The 22,297-nt window shown below is 35.1% G+C and overlaps 1 protein-coding gene across 1 annotated transcript; it reads left to right on the top strand.

The window, feature by feature from the left end:
- The first annotated feature begins 12,904 nt into the window (after window positions 1-12,904).
- Window positions 12,905-20,971, top strand: LOC109091751 (protein FAM180A-like). The gene is made up of 3 exons (XM_019105538.2): window positions 12,905-13,150; window positions 17,139-17,236; window positions 20,017-20,971. Exons 1-3 carry the CDS (start codon window positions 13,072-13,074, stop codon window positions 20,350-20,352), a joined length of 513 nt encoding a protein of 170 aa, XP_018961083.1. The 5' UTR covers window positions 12,905-13,071; the 3' UTR covers window positions 20,353-20,971.
- Window positions 20,972-22,297: the final 1,326 nt, after the last annotated feature.

Genomic DNA, 22,297 nt, shown 5'->3' with positions numbered 1-22,297 from the left:
CTCCTCTGGCTGCGGTTTCTTCACTTTCCACCTCTGTGCATGAATTCAGTGTCGCATGGCTGCCAAAGTCACAGATAAAATCCATGAGCAGGTGCGTTTCCACTCCAATATCAGATACAGGAGATCTCTGGAGCTCTGCTAATAAACCTGATCTCCTGCAGGAGAGAAACACACACACATTATCTCTCTCTCTTTTTCACACACACACACACACACACGCACACGCACACACACAGGGGCACACATCTCACACACACACACGCACACGCAGGGGCTTATCTGAGCGGATATGACAGGAAAACACTCCAGAGTGAGACAGCAGTTTAATGGAAGAAGTAAAGTTTTGTTATTGATTGTGGTTATTTGATTTTTTATTTATTGCGCTGAAGTGAAAGTTGCTGGCCTGTGACTAATATTTATGAGTCTCGGCCACTTCTGACATTTTCCAGCACTTCTGAACTTCTGTTTCTCTGCATCTGTTAAAAGTCGTATGTATTTGGATTTGTAGTTCCCTCTTTGCCGTACAAATCTGTCAAGTTAAAAATATATTCAAAAGCAATTCATACAGAACCATGATACCAGAAGTAAAGGAAAAAATATTTAAAAGGCTGAAATATTCTGGGGAAATCATTTTTGGATTTTAAAAGACTCTTTTGGTTTAAAACATCAGTGTGTGTGTGTGTATATATATATATATATTATATATATATATATATATATATATATATATATATTAAATTCTGTTTTCACTTGGTCATTATGAGGTATGGAATGTATATTAATGAGAAAATAATGAATTTGAGCTATTTTTGTATTAGGCTGTTAAATAATTGTAGGTTGAGGATGGTGAATGCTGTGTTAATTTTTTATTATTGAACTGTTTTTGTGTGTGTGTGTATATTTCAATTGAAAAAAGTGAATAACTGTTGAGAATACTTAAAAGAGTAAGGCAACTTGATGCAGTAAGACTTTTGAGTTTTCTCAACAATAGATGTTTTTTTTAGTTCGGCTCAATAAAGATACTTTGTTGAGCCAATGTAAATGTTTTGTTCATGCAATGCTGATTTTCTCTCATTTTACTATAGAAAAATTATTGTCACAGCAGCTGAAACAACAATTACTGTTGTTGAGGTAATTCATTTTTTTCTGTTTTCTGGAACAAAAAAGAAAAAAAAAGGATGTTTAAAAAGTCATAACATTATAAAAATGTATGTTTGTTTTCAAATGACAAAGGTGAAAGGCTATGATCCAATAAACAGACAACATTGTCTTTGTTTGTAAGACAACTTACAAGACTATTAAATCCAGAAGATAAACATAACCAGTTGAACATACTCTAGGCCTCAATACCAGACACACAAACCTCAAGAACGGTGACAAACAACACATGTTAAAAAGATTAGCTCTTTACATCACAGTACAACAAATAACTAACAATAATGATAAAACAATAATAAAAAAGTTGAAATTAAGTCAGCAAACAGCAAAACAATAACGCTATAACAGTAACTGCATCATTTATTCACGCTGCAATGCATGCTGGGAACTCACAAAGCCTTAACATTTCAACAATATGAAATTATTTGTTCAGACAACTGTGTTTAGCTAGTTGGGGCAACATTTGGGGTAATTTTGTTGGTCTGACAAGGATTTTTGTGTAGTTTCAAGAAAATAGCATTTTTTTAGTATTTGAGACTCAAAAGTTTTCGTAAACTGGAAAATGAGAAGTTTAATTTTTTACAGTGCATATTTTTTTTGTATTTGGGATTTGTTTGTTTTTTTTAATTTGATAATGATATGTTTTGTTTTTTAGAGTTTATGTTTTAGTGGTGGAAACAAAATGTATTTTATGTTAAAAGAAAACTATAAAATGAGAAATGACAAGTGTGTGTTTAAAGTTGCTTCAAAGTATATAAATATTTTATTTTATATTTTTTGTTTGTTTTATTTATTATTATTTTTATAATATTTATTGTTTTATTTTGTTATTAAACCCCAGGAAATTCCCAGTGTATAAATTATTAAAAATATGAGATGTTAGCAGAATTCTATAACTAAAACTAAAACCATAAGAAACATTTTCTTAATAAAATAATTTCTTAAATAAAATAACTCCAACTGAAATAAAATATTTAAAAAAAAAAACTATTACAGCTAGTTGCCAAGGCAACATTTTTTTTTTTTTTAGTTTAACTCAAAGCACTAAAGTAGCTAAAATAAACTAAATACATTTTAAAAATGAATAAAAAAATAATACAATTGCTAAAACAAATAATATAATTACTAAACTTTGACGTATAATTAAAGCAAAAACAGAAAATAAAAAAATCAAATTCTTATGATAATATGAGCTATTAAATCTAATCTTTTGTTACAAATGCCATAAATATTTTTTTTTTCAAGAACAAGATATTTCTAAGAAGCTCTTAATGAGATTTTTGGAGGATTTCTCTGGTGATGGACAGTGTTTTTAGGAAGGTCATTAATGATTAAGGATCTGCTCAACTGAAGGAATAACATGTTGTCATGTGTGTACTCAAATCCCTTTGATCCCAGAAACGCCAGACAAACGCTCCATAAACAATGAGCACAATCTCAGCAGCACCTTTCTCTTCCTCTGCTAATAGTCTGGAAACGCCGTCCTCTGACCTTTAGACTGTGGAGAATATACAGATACAGAGTCACCAGCTCCACGGATGCTGTGGGTTTTCACTAGGACTGATTTAATCTTCCCCGGGGTCTATTTTCCTGGAAACAGTTAAGTCCAGATTAAATCACAGCGTTTTTCCTTTGAAAATCTTTCGGGAGCCAAAGGCACAATTCCATGTTGTTGTTTTCATTTAGTTAAACCTAATATATGCTGCATATTTTCACTTTATATGTCTTTCCTCCCTGTCTGTAAAGCATTTAAATGTCATGTTCGGTTCATTTTCAGTTGGACTATTATTTCTGAGGCGCTATTGTGATTTTCACCAGCTGATAAAACAGGCAAAAAAAATCTCATAAAGCATTGAAGGAGGAACACAAAAATACAGCAGCTACAAGCTACACTTCATAAAGCTGTCTGGCCTTAATTCAGATCCGTCTTTTAGAGATCTGTTATTAATCTGTCGACGTCTGAGGTTCATTTGAGCTGAGTTTCTGTCATTTCTGAGGGTCAGAGATGCTCTTTGCTTCTCCAGATGAATGTTGTGTGAGATCCAGACTGGCATTGTGCGTTCATGCTTCAGATGTTTCCCTGAAGCTCAAGAAAACCTTCACAGCTCCACTAAAGGAAGAAAAGAGATTCAACATATTAAATATTCAAAATGCATGCACTTTTATTACAGATGAGTGACTTTCAAGAGGTCATGTTTTAATTTTTCCCAGCTGAAGTTCACTTTTAATGTTAGTCAAGGATTTTTCACCTGCTTTCAGACCCTTACTTTAATTAATTAGACTGTTTATGTGCAGCTTATATGACCTCGGTTATAATCGGTGAACCTGTTTCTGAATATGAGAGACTTCAGAGTCTAACAAATTTAATTTAAATTATAGAAATGTGTGGGAACATTGTTTAGAAATCTGTCCAAAACATTAAAATGTCCATTGATTATAATGTTCTTTAAAGGTTACAAAAACATTCATTACACCGCTGTACTAATTATATTTTCATCCAAAATATAAAGTTATTTGAACTTTTTTTTTCTTTTATTTCTAATATTCGTAGAAAGTAAAAATTATTCTTAGAAAGTAAAAATAACATTATTTAAAGGTTACAAAAAAATAATTTTTTTTTTACAACATTCTATAACTTTTCACCCAAAATATAGCATTGTTTTAATGCTTTTTTATATATTCTTAAACGTTAAAACGTCCAGTTTTCTTATTATAATGTTATTTAAAGGTTACAAAAAAAATGCTTCTTTAGAACGTTCATCAAATACTAATAACATCATCAGGACATTCCAAGAATGTTGTTCTAAGAATGTTTTGTCTCAATGTCATGACAACATATTCAATTTTAAATAGTTACAAGAACATTCCATAAACTTAACTTTAAGAAAGTTTATGTAATGTTTCAAAAACATTAGTTCAAGTTGTGGGAATGCTCTCTGTTAGCTGGGTACAGCCAAAAACGAGTGTGACGATGTCACTGTTGGAATTTTTGAGCGAGTTGCTAAGTAACAGACTGTCAATCATAAACTCCCTCATTAAATATTCATGAGCTGTGTGGAGGCATACAGTATGAAAACAAGAGGTTTCATTGGTTCTGCTGTTTAACTGTGTTTTGAGCTCTTTGTCTGAATTAGTAATGAGTTTAATGCTGCGTGACTTTCTATTAGTTGTGCTGTTTTCAGCCTCTCTGCTAATAAAGGCTGCTGTTTGATCAGATAAACATCCTCTCAGAGAGCAGTACGTTTTCTGTGAGAGTGTCTTCATTCGCCGCTGTAGAGCATCTGTTCCTGGAATATTACACACATATAATACAAGTAAATACAAAATGCAGTTTTTAAATGATGATTTCATTTATTAAGGGAAAAAAGCGGTCCAAACCTGCCTGGCCCTGTGTGAAAAATTAATTGCCCCCCTCCTGTTAAATCATGAAAGAACTGTGATTAACCACATTATGAGTTAAATTTCACTAGCCACACCCAGACCTGATTACTGCCAGACCTGTTGAATCAAGATATCAATTAAACAGAAGCTGTCTGACAAAGTGAAGCATGCTTACAGAGCAGCACATCATGCCTCGATCTTAAGAAATTCTAGAACAGATGAGAAACAAAACAAAAGGGTTATAAAGCCATTTCTAAAGCTTTGGGACTCCAGCAAACCACAGTCAGAGGCATTATCCACAAATGAAGAAAACCCTGAACAGTGTGAACCTTCCAGGAGTGACCGGTCTACCAAAATTACTCCAAGAGCACAACAATGACGACGCATCCAGGAGCTCATAGAAGAACCCAGAACAACATCTAAAGACCTGCAGGCCTCACTCGCCTCAATTAAGGTCAGTGTTCATGATTAAACAATAAGAAAGAGACTGGGCAGAAACAGCATGCATGGGAGAGTTCCACGGGTGTGTCTGGATGACTTGCTGTAATTAATGGAAGCATGAATTCTGCGCTCTATCAGAAAATCCTGAAGGAGAACGTCCAGCCGTCAGTTTGTGACCTCGAGCTCAAACACACTTGGGTTCTGCAGCAGGACAATGATCCAAACACAGCAGCAAGTCCAGCTCTGAACGGCTCAAGAAAAACAACATTACAGTTTGGAGTGACCAAGTCAAAGTCCAGACTTAAATCTGATTGAGATGCTGTGGCATGACCTTAAACAGTCCTTTCACGCTCGAAAACCCTCCAGTGTGGCTGAATTAAAACAATTCTGTTTTAATTCCAGAATTAAAACAGGGCCAGAATCCCTCCACAGCGATGTGAAAGACTCATTGTCAGTTATCACAAACACTTGATTGCAGTTGTTGCTGCAAAGTGTGGCACAACCAGTTATTAGATTTAGGGGGCAATTACTTTTTAACACAGGGCTAGGCAGGTTTGGACAGCTTTTTTTCCCATTAAGAAATGTAATTTATAATTTCAAAACTGCATTATGTATTTACTCGGGTTATCTTTGTGTAATATTAAAATTTGTTTGATGATCTGACACTTAAGCGTGTCAAATATGTAAAAATAAATAAAATTTAAAATTTGTTTTATGATCTGAGTGTTTGAACCCCTCTGTATGCATATATATATATATATATATATATATATATATATATATATAAACGTATTAATAATTCTAAAAGAAAATTAAAGATTACATAATATAATTACAAAAAACTTATTTAAAATTTATTTTATTGTTTTTGACAAAATTAATGTTAAATATATTGTTTCTGTTGTGCTGATTTTAATTTATTCTGACTTTAATAAAATTGTAAAATCATAAGTATACATATATACATATACATAAAAATATATACACATTACAGTCATTAGCTTTTGTTTAATTCATTAATAATGTAACTATGCTCAAAAACCTAATGGTCCTAAAAACATGCATTGTTTTTGTTTATGCAAAATACGAGTTAATTAGGTTTTCTGATTTTGTGGTGATAATTTGTGGTAATATTTATCTGATATTTTTTCCTGAGTTCATCTCTGACCGTGTTTTTCTCGATCCCTTCAGTCTTGTTCTGTGTGGGTGATCTGGATCGAGTTGGGTGACTAGTTTAGACAGGTCAGAACCGCCCCGTCTGAGTTTGAGAATTTGATGATATTTCATCAGCAGTGCTGAATCGAGTCTTAACCACCAGCCATTCTGCGCACTTTCTGTCTCTGTCAGTCTGAGTTTAATTGCCTTTGAGCCTGTGCATCTGCAATTAAGCTGTCAGACGCTCGCGGCCCCCACGGTCTCTCTCTCTCTCTCTCTCTCTCTATCTCTCTCGACAATCTTCACCTCTCTCAAACCACACTCAATGCATTTATTTCAGTCTGTGGGAAAGCGTGGCTGTCCAAAACATTTAGCCATTAGCGTGATTATCTCCGTCTCTCTGCAGATGCAGGTGAAGTTAATGTGCTGTCAGTCAGATGGGCGTTTACTGTATTAGCACACGCTGCTGTCAGTGTTTTGATGACAGATAGAGTCGCTTATGTGCAGTTAAAGTTCATATCAGACAGTTTCCTCTCATCACTTTCCTGAGGTTAACTTCTCAAGGTTTCTTATTGTTATCGGCAAGAAGCATCAGTTGGTTTTTACTGCTGTGTTTAAAGATATAGTTCACCGCAAAAATGAAAACTGTCATCGTTTATACACCCTCAAGTCATTCCAAACATAGAAAGGCTATGTATAGGTAGACGTCTGTTTCTATGCGCCGCTATAGAGGGTATGCATTGACTTCACTTTCCTCAGCCAGACTGAGTGGCAAAAGAGGCTACTGCATGACTGGATTTAACAGAGAAGCTCTAAAAACATGAGTAAAACAATAGATAATCCGTTTAATCTAAAGGTTGTTGGACTCAATATAGTGTTCTTCACAACTTACCAAAATCCAGCGGTCCATGAATATTGATATGCAGTCAGGAATCATGCTATATGTGATTGATTTCAGTGCTGTTCATAAAGCAAATTTGCTTGTGAATGCATTTTGTAAATACAAAATAGGTTGGTCGAAATCCAAGTGATCACTTTTATCAGTGTTAAATATATCGTCATATCGTCCCGCCAAAAAACTTATATAGTTTCTGTCAGTGTTTATTTAAAAACATGCAGTTATGCAGAATATAAGATGGTAAATATTTAATTGATGAGTTGTCAATACGATATATAACATTACAATATGATTTTAACAAAATTAAACATATTAACACAAAATGATAACTACAAATCTTTGTTTCGCTGGCTGGAGTCCATTTGTTTCTGTGAATTGCAGGGATATTTGCTTCTCTTTTCTGCAGCTTTCGGCTGTGTGTAAAAATATAGCTCTTGATTTCTTGTCCAATCTATTTGTACAGTTAATCGCAAAGCTCTTTCTCGTTTCAGATGTGATTTATCTGTTCTGTTGCAGCATTCACGTTGAAAACCAAAGCTGGAATTTAGTCTTTTTGCCACTCAGTTGGCAGAAGCACAGTCTGCAAGCTATACACATGTATGAATATATATATCTGCAATACAAGACTTGAGCAGATAATTCTGCTAAACTGACACATTACAACAAGATGATCTGTAAACATCTGTAATACTGAGTTCATTTATATTAAGAACACAAACCAACACATTCTTACCTGTGAAAGTTTACATTCCGGCAGTTTTTACAAGCAGAAGCTGCGCAATGTTGTGGCATCTTAAAACTCTTTTTTTTTTTATTGTGAGTGACGTCACGTTGACGTGTCTGGAGCGATTGAATTTGGCATCTACCTACTGTATACATATCTATGATTCCAAACCTGTATGCGCTTCTTTCTTCTGTTGAGCAGAGAAGAAGATATTTTGAAGAATGTTAGTGACCAAACAGTGGCTCGTAGCCATCGACTTCCATAGAATGGGAAAAAAATACTGTAAATATCCTCTTTCTCAGGTAACAAAAATCAGTTTTTAAACCGTTTGCTAAAGTTCACATTATATTTAAATGTTACTTTTGGATGTTCTCTAAAGAGTTTTAAAATGTCCAGTTATTTAAATATTTTAAAATGTTACATGAACATTCCATTTGATCATTTCGCAAGCATTATAGAAATGATACTTTTGAATGTTCTCCAAACATTCTGAAACAACATTTAAAAAACATTGGGTGAACATCTTAGAAAAATTCCATGAACAATGTGTAAATGACGTTTATGTTTTCAGAATGTTATTAATGGGCAGATAACTTTACATATATATTTTTGTCGATGTTACCGTCAATACAAAAACTTTTAAATTGATAAACTTATCTCGAAGCACTCAATTGTTCAGAATGAGCCGCTTTACAGTCTAGTTTCAGTAAATGCTTTTTTTTTGTATACCAGAGAGGACAATTTGAGTCCTGAGTCTTACAGTGTGTTTTATAGTGCACTGAATTATTTAATTTAAAAAGATTTCTCATCTGATTACTTTTTTAGCACTTTGTGAGAGGGTTGGGTCTCTTGGAGAGGAGAGGAGAGACGTGCTGAGACGCTTGGGTTTTTATTAGAGCAGCTCTGTTTTCCCTGCACACTCTCTCTTTGTTCAGTCTCAATGTGTTCATAGCTGTGATTCACGGCCGTTCAGTCCCTGTGCCTTATACTGAGACCAGAGAAAAAGACCAGCCTTCACCACCATCATCATCATCACGTATCTGTGACCCCAAGTGATCCAGACTCTCTCCTCACGCTCTTGAGTTTGTGTTAATCATCTCATCTGGGCCCTCGCTGGTGCTGTACGAGTGTGTGTGTGTGTGTGTGTGTGTGTGTGTGTGTGTGTTGATCTTGACTCTTCCACTGAGAAACACTGTTTAGAAGCTGCTGTTTCTCACTCTGTGCCTCAGTTCACATCCTTATATTTCACTGGTCACATGCATTTGAGTATATATGCTTTTGGGAGATACTATTTCAATTTTTAAAAAGCAGAAAACAAAATAGAAATAGATAAGGTTCCAGTAATGGTAATAAAAAATACAAACTGAGCAAAAAATTGAATAGAATTAATAAAGTAGAAGACATATCATGTCATAAAATTGCATCTTGATATTATAAACTGCTTGTGACATTAGCATCTAGGTAAACTGCTAATGCACCACATTGTTCATTATTTATAATCATTCCAATTTTAGTTTTATAAGCCTTACATTCCTCACCTTTTATGTAAAACTGAAGAACTCTATATAGAACAAACACAAACTTCTGTCAAATGGAACATTCCGTTTGATCAATTTGCAAACATTATGGGAATTTTTTCGTAACTCGCTGGGAACATTAGAAAATATTCTTTGAACATATTTTTATTTAGCTGGAAAGTTCAAGTGGCAACGTCTTCTCAAAATTAGAACAGATGTTCTTCTAGTAATGTTAAGAAAACTTTTGGTCAAAGTTATTTGCTCTAACATTCTCAAAACATTTACAGATTGTTCACAAAATATTTATACATTGTTCATGGAATGTGTGTGATTTGGGATGCTCTAATGTGTGCAAACTGGCCTAATGTTGCTCATGTTGTCTGTGTCTGCGGGTCAGTTGCATGTACGCGCTGACAGACAGATGGACAGAGGCTTCACACGGTGACTCGAGGGTGATTTACCGTATGCAGGGCTGGTGTCTTAGATGTTGTTCTCCATTGCGCTCTTTCATTCGGTTTAAAAGCAGAGAAACCGGTGCTTTTATACGCGACATCACGGTGCAGCAATTACAGCTATTCAGAGACACAAAGCCAACAATCGCAGGACATTTACATATCTGAGGTTCACAGCAGCAATTACTTCAAGGGGCTCACAAGAGCGCCCACCTGCATTCAAACCCAAACAACACCTTAAAGTATTCTCTGAAGAAGAGAATCCCACGTCAGCAGAAAGAAACACGCTCCTGTAGCGCCACCAACGGGTGAGAGGAGCATCTGGAAAACACACATCAGGTGCCTCTGGATTCAGCTTCTGGAGGAGAAACGCTGGAAAGTCTCCAGCTCCTCAGACGATTCTGAAGAAGAGATCTATGTCTCAAACTGTGCTCGGATTGACCAAGATCCCAAAGTCTCAATATCGCCTCAAACATTTCTCATCAAATGATCAGTTGTATGACAACTGTTACCTCATTTTGTTCATAAATGATGAACTTTGCAATGCTGCGACCATTATTGAACTGAACTGAATCAGCGTTGAACAAAATTGATCTGAATAACGATATGATTGCGTTCTGCTTTACAGACGAATTTAATTTGTTTGATAATTGATTAACTTTGACAGTTAATGAACTGAACTGACACTGAACCAAAACTGTCTTCTATGAAGATGCTTTACAGCTGAAATTGAATTTGCTTGATAATTGATGAAGTTTGACATGTATTGAACTGAACCGAATCAACATTGAACTAAATTGATCTGAATAACAACACAACTCTCTTCTGTAGATCTGCTTCGACAGCTAAAATGTGATTTTTCATTTTGCAACATTGATTGTTATCGAAACAAACTGAATCAACATTAAGCTGAATACTGACTCTATAAAGATGCTTTTCAGCTGAAATTGTTTTATTTTTTTTTATTATGATTTCTTTGAAATTGATTGTTATTTGTTATGAATATTGATTTTGTTTTGTGAAGTGTGAAGAGCAGGTAAAATTGAATTTTTTTTTCATAATTGATGAATTTTGCAACATTTACACTAACTGAAATTAACTGAATCAACTGAACTAAATTAAGCTGAAGTCTAGAGCAGCTTTGCAGCTGAAACTGAATTTATTTCATAACAAATGTGTGACGCTGCTTTGAAACGGTCTGTATTGTGTGCTATAGAAGTCAATGTGACTTGACTCATTTGGGTCTGTTTTTGTATCCCGAGGAGTTTTAGCAGAAAAATCTTTGATAAATATCTGAGAAGAGCACTGATATTTTGTCGTGTTTGTATTCTGTAGTGGTTGGATGCAGGGCTGTTCTGGGATCAGCGCTCATCCGCAGGTTCTTCTGTGTTTACCTGAGCAGTGACCCGTCGATACACTGATCTCAGAGCACTTGGGAAGCGTCTTGAGCGGATCTTGTCATCCCGGGTGAGATCTGAGCCATCTGTGTGCCGCAGGACATTCACAGCATCTGCCGGCGCTCAGAACAAACACAGCAGAGACCCCGAGCGCGTGTGATGTGTTTTAATCAGCCGCTGATGTGTGCCAGCGCTTGGTTAAAATCACACCAGCTGTTCTCATTCTGCTGCTGTTTCTCTCGTCTGAATCACCTGCTGCATCAACTCGCAAACAGCCGCCGCACTGCTTTTCTCTTCAGTTATTTATTGGCATCTGCTTCCATGTTGAATATTTCACCCAGAAATTTAAATATGCTCACCCTTCGAACATCCAAGATGTAGATGAGTTTGTCTCTTCATCAGATTTGGAGAAATGTAGCATTGCATCAGTGTCTCAGCAATGGATGCTCTGCAGTGAATGGGTGCCGTCAGAATGAGAGCTGATATAAACATCTCAAAGTAATCCACAGCACTCCAGTCCATCAATTAACACCTGGAGAAGACAAAAGATGAAACAAATCCAGCATTAAATCCGTAATTGTTAAAAAATATTTTCAAAACATTTTAGATTAAAACATTTAATCATGGATTTGTTTATTACAAACATAGCTTTTGTTTTGTGCAGTTGTTATATGATACATCAAAATAAGCTTCTCCAGATGTTAACTGATGGATGTTTTTATCACCTGTTTGGACTCTCATTCTGACGGCACCCATTCACTGCAGAGCATCCATTGATGAGACACTGATGCAATGCTGCATTTCTCCAAATCTGATGAAGAGACAAACTCATCTACATCTTGGATGTTCGGAGGGGGAGCGCATTTTCAGCACATTTCAGCAAATGTGAACAATACTGGCTGTCTTCATCTTCAGCATCGTTTCTTGCTTTTGTTTTGATTGTAAAGTGTGTTTACAACAAAAAAATGTTCACATTTTCTAAGTGTCCCCATAATGTTTGTGTAATGTGTGAACGTGTGGTGAGGTTTGAGGTCAGTTCGCTGGACCCTTGTTTTGTCTGAACTTCACATTCTCCTGCAGTCTGTCGCCAATGAAAACAGCCGTTTGCTGGAAGAACAGTCTCTGAATTCCTGAGCTGAACACTGAGACTGTTTTCATGCAGCACTGGACGCTGATGAAAAACAACACATCTCATCTGATGATTCATATGAAGCAGAGTGTGTGTGGATTCATCCTCGTAACAAAACTGTGTGACAAATATAACAAAACTTTTCGTTTGAGGTGCCCTCAAAGGTAAAAATGAAGTGTATGTATATATTTTTATACATTTATCTTTTTTAATAAAGTTATTTTTAATATTTTAGTTAAACCTATTCATATATTTATTTTTTATTAATTGTATTTCTCATGATATTAGATCAAATCTTATTTATTAATTGTATCTTGTAGGTGAATTATATTTTTCTCTTTTTTTAGCACTTATTTTAGTACTTTAAGCCAAACTAAACAAAAATGAGAAATGCCATTAAAAGCTGAAATAAAATAAGTTTTCTTATATATCATAATAAAAAAATTTCTTTTGAAATATAATAAAATATAGTTAATGCACTATATATATTATGTGGCTGATCTGTATGCCACAGAAAGCTCCTGCTGATGAATGTGGTGCCTTTGAGGAAAAACTGGCAGATTGTGTTTGAGTTGTGATTATTTCCAGATGAAACACACACACACACACACACACACACACACACACACATTCCAGTCAAAGAGGGAGGAGAAGTAGGTAGTATGTTGAAGGAAGAGGGACAACAGGAGGAGACCGATGGGGCCAGACTCCCTCTCTCTCTCTGTGTGTCTGTCTGTCTGTGAGCTTCTGTTTATTTACCGCTGAGTGCGACAGTCTCTTGGCCTGACTGAGAAGCAGCGAGAGAAGAGGAGAAACAGCATGACAGCCCTCCGGATTCTGTCTGTGTCTGCACTGATGTGTCAGATGTCCATCACTGCGTCTCTGCACTGGAGGAAAGGTACGACCGGAGACACTGCTTACATCACAGAGCATGAGCACTTCAAATCAACTTGAAATGAGTTATGTGGACACATATAAACTGCACCAACAAAGTTGGGAAACATCTGAGGTCAAGATAGAAAATAAACAAAACATTTTGTTACCAAAATTCATATTTCATTAGAACTGAGTATGTGGTTTCCAGAAAATGGAAGCTCATGCAGAAAAAAAAAAAGGAATTTTGACTTTTAAATCTGACAGTTCTGACCTTTTTCTTGCAATTTAGAATTTATATCTCACAATTCTGACTTTAAAAAAAAATAATAATTATGAACTATGAAAATAGTTAATGTTTGTTTTTTTGTCGGAATTGTGAGATATAAACTTGCAATTGAAAGGAAAAGGGTCAGAACTGTCAGATTTAAGTAAAAATTCCTTTTTTTATTATAAAAAAAAAAAAATTTGTAATTAACTTTTTTATGTCTTTATGCATGAAAAAAGAAAAAATTGTGAGATTTAAATGGACAGTTCTTATAAGAAACAAAGTCCAAATTTTATGACAAAGTTTCAGAATTAAGAACAATATAGTCAGAATTGTAAGATATATGTAAAAAAAATATATAAATGAAGTCCATATTGTGATATATAAACTCTAGAAAAAAAGTCAGAATTGTGAGATAAAAAGTCACAAATTATTATTTTTTTTATTCTGTAATTATTTTTTTAGACTGTCCATGGACATGACTGTTATTTTTTTTTTTGTGTAATTATTTCTATATATATATAGACAGACTGAGAGAGAGAGAGAGAGAGAGAGAGAGAGAGATAGTTCCCAAGTGTCACGCCCATGGACAGTCTTGTGTTTTGTTCCTCTTGTTCTCTCCTTGACTCAGTTTCTTCCGTGTTTGAGCCCATATTTGGATAACAAGAGATCATTTACTACTCTTAAAAGAGCTGACTCAGTTCTATGTTTTGCTCTAAAGCCAGACTGAAAAGGATCCAGAATATCATTAGAATTTAGGTAGAGGGAAATCGTTTAATACCACCTTTTCCAAAACTTTGTGCAGAAATGGCAGTTTTGAAATAGGCCTAATTATTTAATTCAGTGGGATCAAGATTTGTTTTTTGAGTAAAGGCTGGACCACAGCATGTTTAAGGCATGAAGGGACAATCCCCATCTGTACTGAACCATAGGCAGAACATCCTTCAGCAGCTTTGTAGGAACAACATCACAAGAATCTTGATTTCCTATTTAAAAACAATGTCTGACAACTCAGAAAGTGACATAGCTTGAAAGTTTGAAAACACAGTGCTGCAAGTACTGTCATTAAAATGACAAATACACAAACAAAATAACTAAAATGAAAATAGAAAATCTAATTCAAAGTCATCTCAATGGCAGTAAAATATCAGTGGTTTGACCTGCGGCCAGCGTTTGAGTCTCTGACCTCCAGAGGAACAAACACAGCAGACGTGATGGATGAGTCGGTGTCTGTTGTTTGTGGGATGTGAAGTGCTAATCATGTGAGATTGGTGACCTTGCACTTTTACAGTGAGATCTGTGGAAGCGAGCGCTTGGCAGGATGACGGGAGCCGATAACGCCGGGATGCTGGCGGTCCCAGTGGCTCCCAGTCTCCGTATATCATTTCATTAGAGTCCTCTGCCATCCAAGGGAGCGAGCCAGGCCTCTGGCGTCTGTGTTTGGACTCAGCCGAGCGTTTTTGGGAGGTTTTGCTGGGATTTTATGAGCTGTGACTGTAGCAGCTAACAGAGATGTTCAATTACTTCAGCATTTGTAGGACGTTCACCTCCGAGTGGAATTTTGCAAAGCGTCCACCAAACAGTTTCCACCTCACAAGTCCTTTAATCAAAACAAAGTGCTAATGATACGCACTGTGAGTGTGTGAAATCACTGGAATAAACCCTCCAATAAAAGATCTTCATTGGCTTTGCAGCACTTTAGTTTCACTTTATGCATCTCAACCTTCTTTTTTGGGGGGGTTGTTGAGTCAAAATATGTTTTTTTTTTTATTTTATTAAAGTCCTTAAAGTTACAGTCTAATGCACCAAAAACAACATTTACTCAATCTATGTCTACTTTCGAGTGAATGAGATTTGAGAGGAACGTTAATAGAATGTTGGTTATCTGGTCTTTAATGAACACGTTGTTAATTGAATGGGTTTTATCCTGAAACACTTTAGTTGGATGTTCGTCTAACGTTTTTTAAACGTTTAAAAATTGTTAAGAACATTCAAAAGTAACATTTCCATCATGTTTGTGAATGATAAAATGGAATGTTTGCACAACCAAGAAAAAACGTTTTTTAAAACTAGACGTTTTGAGTGATCAGAGAACATTCTGAAGGGGAACGCTGGCCAAACGTTCTTAGAACATACATACACTTATATGTGTTGTGTGTGTGTGTGTGTGAGAGACTTCAGTGTCCAAATACTGTATGACCAATCAAAAGTTTGCTCAGTAAGGTTTTTTAAGATTGCATTTATTTGATCAAAAACACAGTCAAATTGTGAAATATTATTATAATTTAAAACAGCTGTTTTCTATGTGATTATACAGTAAAATGTAATTTATTGCTGTGATGTGCAGCTGTATTTTCAGCATCATTACTCCAGTCTTCAGTGTCACATGATCTTCAGAAATCATTCTAATATGCTGATTTGCTGCTCAAGAAACATTTCTGATTATTATCAGTGTTGAAAACAGTCGTGCTGCTTCATATTTTTGACATTATAACAATATAAATGTTTTTACAGTGACTTATGATCGATTTAACGCCTCCAGAATGAAAGTGTTAATCCTGCCGCTCACAAACATTTGAAATATATTTCTGACTGTGAGTGTGAGGACACACACTGACACTTACTGAGAAAAATATATATAGTTTTTTTTATTAATATGTTTTTTTTTGTGTGGTGTCATTTTTTTGGAAGTGCGGCGGTCACGAGGAGAAGGCTGGCGGCGGGAGGCTTCGGCCCGACTGTGTTTATGTGGTTCTTAAGCTCAGTTTAGAGCAGGAGGATCAAGCCTGTGAAGGTGAGAGTCTGAGGACACACATCTGCAGCTGATCGGTGCAAACAGATGTGGAATGTGTGTGATGCTGGCGACATCCTGAGTGGATCGATCACATGACCAGCTCCCGTCAACTTCAGCTTGTTTTTGGTTCAAACCAGTTGTTCCTGCGAGTCTCCATATTTTGAAGTCTTCACTCACTAACTAGTTAATGTCACCTGCTAGTTGTTTGGAAGACCCATCTGTATTAACTGATATCCTCCTGCATTATTGACAGTCAGAGATGCGTGTCTTTCAGCTGCAGGCCTGTAATGCAGATGTTAAACACAGGAACGAGACCAATATCTTCCAGCGACAGGCTCCTCGCTGTCCGCCAGCCGCTGATAGATGCGCTGAAGAGACGCAGCTTCCGAACACATGCGCTAAAACATGTAAATCAGGAAATAAACAACACTGTGAAAACAGCTGATATTGTAACAGTAAATACTTTTAAAATCAACAAATACCTAATCATTGTTAACAAAGGGAAGTTTCATTCATCATGTGTCTTTCACTTTATCTCCTTATTTTTAATGAGTTTGTCAGAATATTATAAAGATAAAAAACACAATTCATTAATTTGTTATGGATGATATCAATGAAATATGGTCAGTCGGTAAAACTTGAAGCATTGCAACCCTTTCTTTTTTTTTTACTTTTTTTTGGCGACCACAGCTGCTGTTTTTACCATAACTTTCATGGATTTTTTTCCTTAAACTGACCCACTCCAACACAAACAACCCTGTCACACGCCTGCTTGTGTCTAAACATTAACAGCTGCTTCAGTCTGACAGTCCTCTGCTTGAAGAAGATCTTTTGAGGCGACTGCACTGCTGTAGAGAATCTAAACCAGCAACTCTTGTTGACTTGCTGAGAATTTCAGTGTGTGATGATGAGTCACATAACACATTACCCATGATCCTCTCTGTCTCTCAGCTCTGTTCCCATCAGCCTTCAGAGTGAAGCGAGGGACGCCAGCGCTGCTCAACCCCACGTTTCAGAAATCAGCGGAGGACACCGGCCTTCTGTATGAGGTACGCCTCACGCTGGTGTGCAATATGCCGTGATATTCAGCCATAACAGACTCAGTGAATGTCAACTCTTTCTCCAAGACAGCAGTGAGATTAAATGGAGATTCTAAGGCAACATCGAACAGCATTTGTACCCCATTTACTTTAGTAATGTGATGAGATTTCAGAGGCAAACTGATTATTCAGTAAGGATTTGATGTTTCAGTGAGACTTTTTACACAGGTTCTAAAGAAGTTTCTAGAGATCAGGGTTATTATAGTTAACTAAATCCATTAAAAAAAATATTTTAAATAAAAAATGTTAACTGTAATACAATAAAATATTTAAGAAAAACTTTAGATTTCAGCTGGTTATAGTGAAGTAAATAAAAAAAAGAAAAAACACTCATTACTTGAAATAAATTATTAAAAACGTATTTTATTTCAGATAGTTTCCAAGACAATTTTTTTTTCATTTGATGTACTAAAATAAAAATAGAAAAAATAAAACAAAATTTACTAAGTAACACAATGAAATTACTAAAAGCTTAATTAAAATGAACATCAATGCAGAATATATGAAAATAAAATTTATTACAAATATTAACTAAAATTGTAATAGCATCTCAATGATACTAAAATATCACTGATGCCAAAGAGACATTTTTTTTATTTTAATTTAGTGTAACCTGATGTACTTAACAAAAATAAAATAAAATAAAAATGAATGAAAACTATATAGACAAAAAAAAATAATATATATATATATATATATATATATATATATATATATATATTATATATATATATATATATATATATATATATATAAAAATGACAAAAACACAATAAAGTTACTAAATGGAAATTGTAAAAATAAAAAATTATTCAAAATATTAATACAAACTTTAAAAGTATCTCAGTTATACTACAAAAACCCTGCCAGAAATATCACCAAACTGTCATGGCCAAGATAGCAATATGTGCAATCCAAAGCTATTTATTAGAGCTCAGAGAAGACTTCACACTTTCTGTCAAGCTCAGAATAGCTCTGTATTGACTGACTTGTGTCTGTTTTTATTTCTCACTAGGAATTTGAGCAGAAACTGAAGTTTGCTGAGCGCTGAAACTTGTTTATCTGCAGTGTTTAATGAGCTTTTCAGCATCTCTGGTTGAATGAAGGAAGCGATCAATAGCTCTTCATACACTTGAGTTTATTCGGTTATTGAGTTGTGCTGAGTTCTGCAATCTCCTGCGCTGTCAGATCCATCAGCCGCTCCATACTGAGAGGTGCACGTTTAGATTCAATACAAAAAATAAAACATATTAATATTCCAGCAGTGTGGCGCTGAATGAGTCTGCATGATATCAGACACAAACTAAAGCCTCCCGATCGACCTCATCACACGCTAAACACAGACTGAACGAGACTTCAGACTGAACTCTCATCAGAGGCTCTGCAGAATCATCCATAACAGCTGCTTTATTGAGCTCTCGGTCTGCTGAACGCCACTGAATCAATCTGAGCCAATCAACAGTTCATTTGTGTTCTGGTGCTTCTTTTAAAAGATGCTAAATATTCAGTAATATTATCAGTTTAACTGCACTGACACTGTTAGATGAGAACAAAACTAAATTGAGCTGGATAATGCCCAGCTGACAGGGAATGTTCTCAGAACTTTGGCTGATGTTCTGGCAAGTTATAACAAACGTTCTTCCTGTGACATTAATAGAATGTTCGTCAAAAATATAGGGTTTTTAATAATGTTCTCAAAACATCAAAACATTATTCATACATCATTCATGGAGCGTCTTTTCTGAAATGTTAGTTGGATGTTTGTCTAACGTTTTTTTTAAAGTTACTACTTGATTCAGAACGTTCAGCGAACATTCAACAGCAACATTCTCCTAATGTTCAGAGAACATTCAGTAACATTCATGAAAATGTTAGCAAAACTTTCTTTTTTGTTAGCTGGATTACAATCGCATTCTGTAGAGCTACTTTATAGCAAAATCAAATTTATTTGATAATAGACGAAGTTATTAAACTGAACTGAATCAACATTGAACTGAATAATGATGCTATTTTCTTTGAGCTGCTTTACAGCTGTAATCGAATTGCAACGTTAATACTGTTGTTTTCCCAGGTAACAAAATTTGTTCTAAGAATGTTTGCTGATGTTCCCATTTAGCTATAAAAACATAATTTTTTTTAAGTTTTTTTTTTTTTTTTTTTTTTTTGGTTATGAGAATGTTAAGGAAACATTCCATTTTATCATTTTGCCAACATAATGTGAATGCTACTTTTGAATGTTCTCTGAATGTTCTGAAACAAGTAGAAACATTTAAAAAATGTAAAACAAAAAAAAAAAAAAAAACCATTCCATGAACAATGTATAAATATACTTTTTGTGGAATTGTTTTGAGAGCATTCACTTGTGAAAATGTTTTTTTCTGAATGTCCTCTGAACGTTCCAAAAGTATTTGAATGTTATATTTGAACATTCCTCTTTAGAATGTTGCAAACATTATTGGAATGTTACTTTTGAATGTTCTCCGAACATTCCAAAAACAAGTAGAAACATTTAAAAAAAAAAAAACATTATATAAACATCCAACTAAAACATTTCAGAAATAAAATTAAATGTGTAAATAATGTTTTTGTGCTAATGTTCTGAGAACGATATTAAAGACCAGATAACTCTGAATGAACGTCCTGTGAACGTTACTGGAAGAATGTTTGTTCATAAATTGGATCTATAATAATCTGTATTGTATGAAGCACTATATGGTTTTGTTTGACAGGTGTTGTGGTCAGGAGGGTACATGGACGCGGTGAACGGGACGCTCCACATATCCGATCAGGAGCTGGCGTCCATGAGGAAGCTAAAGGTTCTGGAGGTCCTGTGTGAGGACGTGCTTCCCAGAAGCCTCTCTGAGATCCAGCGGCTCAGTGCTCAGCTGGAGCTGCGGCGTGGCTCGCTGCGCATGGACGAGTTTGAGCGCACCGTCCTCACCATGGTGTTCACCGCTCAGCAGCTCCCACGCACCAGCCCCGGCCACCAGAGAGAGCTGTGGGCGAACACACTCCTGCGACTCTATAAAGCCATCAAAGGAGACCTGCGGCCTGCAGATGACTGACACACACACCAAGACGAGCGTCTGCAGTGCTTCTCAACTGGGGTTTGGGCTGCACGACAGTCCCAGCTAACAGGGAACGTTCTGGCAAGCTTCTCCTCCAGTTGCATGAACAGTAGCCTGCATTCATTCAAAGTTTAACTGGTCTTTAATAAGAATATCTAAACATTAGCACAGTCATTGTTCATAGACGTTTTTCTGAAACATTTTAGTTGGATGTTCATCTAACTTTTTGTTTCCGTAATGTTTGCAAAATGATCAAATGGAACATTCCCTCAATCTTTTCTCTAGCATTCACTTAACCAAGAAAATGTTTAAAATGTTAGGAATGTTGAGAGAACATTGAGATAATGTTTGATAACTAATCTGGAATGTTAGAAAAATGTTACTTGAACAGAATTTTGTTGGCTGGGGTTTTTAGAGGAAAAACAATGCCAAATGCAAATAATAAATGCTGCTAAGCATATAATCGTATAGGGCCAAATTAGAAGATTGCAATGCAATTTATATTTATTTTACATATTGTTTGTAAAATTATAAATAAATCATTTGAAAATAAATGATTATAAATGTATTTTAACTTGAAAAAAATCTGTAAAATAAACAGATAGCAACTTTTAATTCTGTAATTCTGTTATAGTATTTTTCACAAATAAGTTGTTAAAAAACAAATACATTTAAAAAAAAATTAAATAAAACCAAAACAACTCATTCTCAAAAAAGTAAACATTTATTTTACTTAATACTTCCAAAATAAGAAGAAAATAATTTGAAACTAAATAAATATAAATATCATATTTGATCTTGATTAGAAAATAAATTGGTAAAATCAACAGATTTATAGTTTAGATAGCAACCTTTTAATTCTGTGAACCTATTTTGGTATTTTTCCACAAATAAGTTGTTTAAAACACAAATAAAAATTCTTAAAATAAACTAAAAAATAAAAATAAAAACAAAACACCTCATTCTCAAAAAAGGTGAACAATACTCCAAAAAAATAATAATACTTTCCAAACTTGCAACAACACTTACAAATAATTTTTTTTTATAGTGGAAGAAGTTTCTTTATATAATTAAAATGTTCTTTACATTCTCAAATATGTTTTTTTTTTTTTCTGGCGTCGCTGTGAAACAACCTTCATCATGAAGTGTGAAATCTGCTTCCTGAAGAAAACCCGGTTGAGAAGCACTGACTGGACTGGACTTCTCTAATAACAGTGTGGTCAGATGAATATGAGGTGCATCTTAACAACATAAGGTGACCTTCACAAGGACAGATCACAGTCTTTGCATAAACATGTTGCTGGTGGCACATGATGTGTTCTGGTGTCCTTGCGAGGCTCGAGATAATGCATCTCCTAACAGAATCCTCATCACGTCCTTGACTGTGTTCCCCTGGCGTTTCACCTGGAAATACTCCCAGGGGCACATCAAACCTGCTCCCCGCTCACCTGAGATCTGTGGACAGGAGAAAACACTGCAGAGAATGTGTGTCTGATGTCAAAGTTAAAACTGCATCAAACCAGCCCTGCATGAGACAGTAAAGGACTGGGGTTTCATTTCAGCATAAGACACACTTAGATGATGATGATGATGATGATGATGATGATGATGAACAAATGATCAGAACCCAGTGGATCACGCTCATGAATTCTTCCATGTGTGTCACGTGTCAATAGCGCCATCTGCAGGCCACGAATATAATAGTTTCGTGCACTGAAAAAAAAAATGATTCATTGAATTTACTAAATTTTTTTATGGTAAGTGGTTGCAATCAATTTATTTTAGCTACATTTAAATAAACAAATTTTGCTGAATGTTTTTGATGCATGCATTAAAAATGATTAATTGAAATTTTATGGTAATTGGTTGCAATTAATTTTTATATATTTTTTAGTTTTTTTGAATCATTTTTTTCAGGGTGGCATTATAATAAAAACTATAT

Source organism: Cyprinus carpio, chromosome B4, assembly GCF_018340385.1.
Source record: "Cyprinus carpio isolate SPL01 chromosome B4, ASM1834038v1, whole genome shotgun sequence".
Classification (NCBI taxonomy): Eukaryota; Metazoa; Chordata; class Actinopteri; order Cypriniformes; family Cyprinidae; genus Cyprinus; species Cyprinus carpio.
Note: the sequence above shows the minus strand (reverse complement) of the source record. Positions and strands in the feature narration are given on the sequence as shown.

What these genes read in the sequence shown, in the direction of transcription:
- LOC109091751 (XM_019105538.2), top strand. Translation starts at nt 13,072, where the DNA reads ATGACAGCCCTCCGGATTCTGTCTGTGTCTGCACTGATGTGTCAGATG. An exon ending in GTCTCTGCACTGGAGGAAAG is followed by an intron (nt 13,151 to 17,138) that starts GTACGACCGGAG and finishes TCTGTCTCTCAG; the next exon opens with CTCTGTTCCCATCAGCCTTC. An exon ending in ACACCGGCCTTCTGTATGAG is followed by an intron (nt 17,237 to 20,016) that starts GTACGCCTCACG and finishes TTTGTTTGACAG; the next exon opens with GTGTTGTGGTCAGGAGGGTA.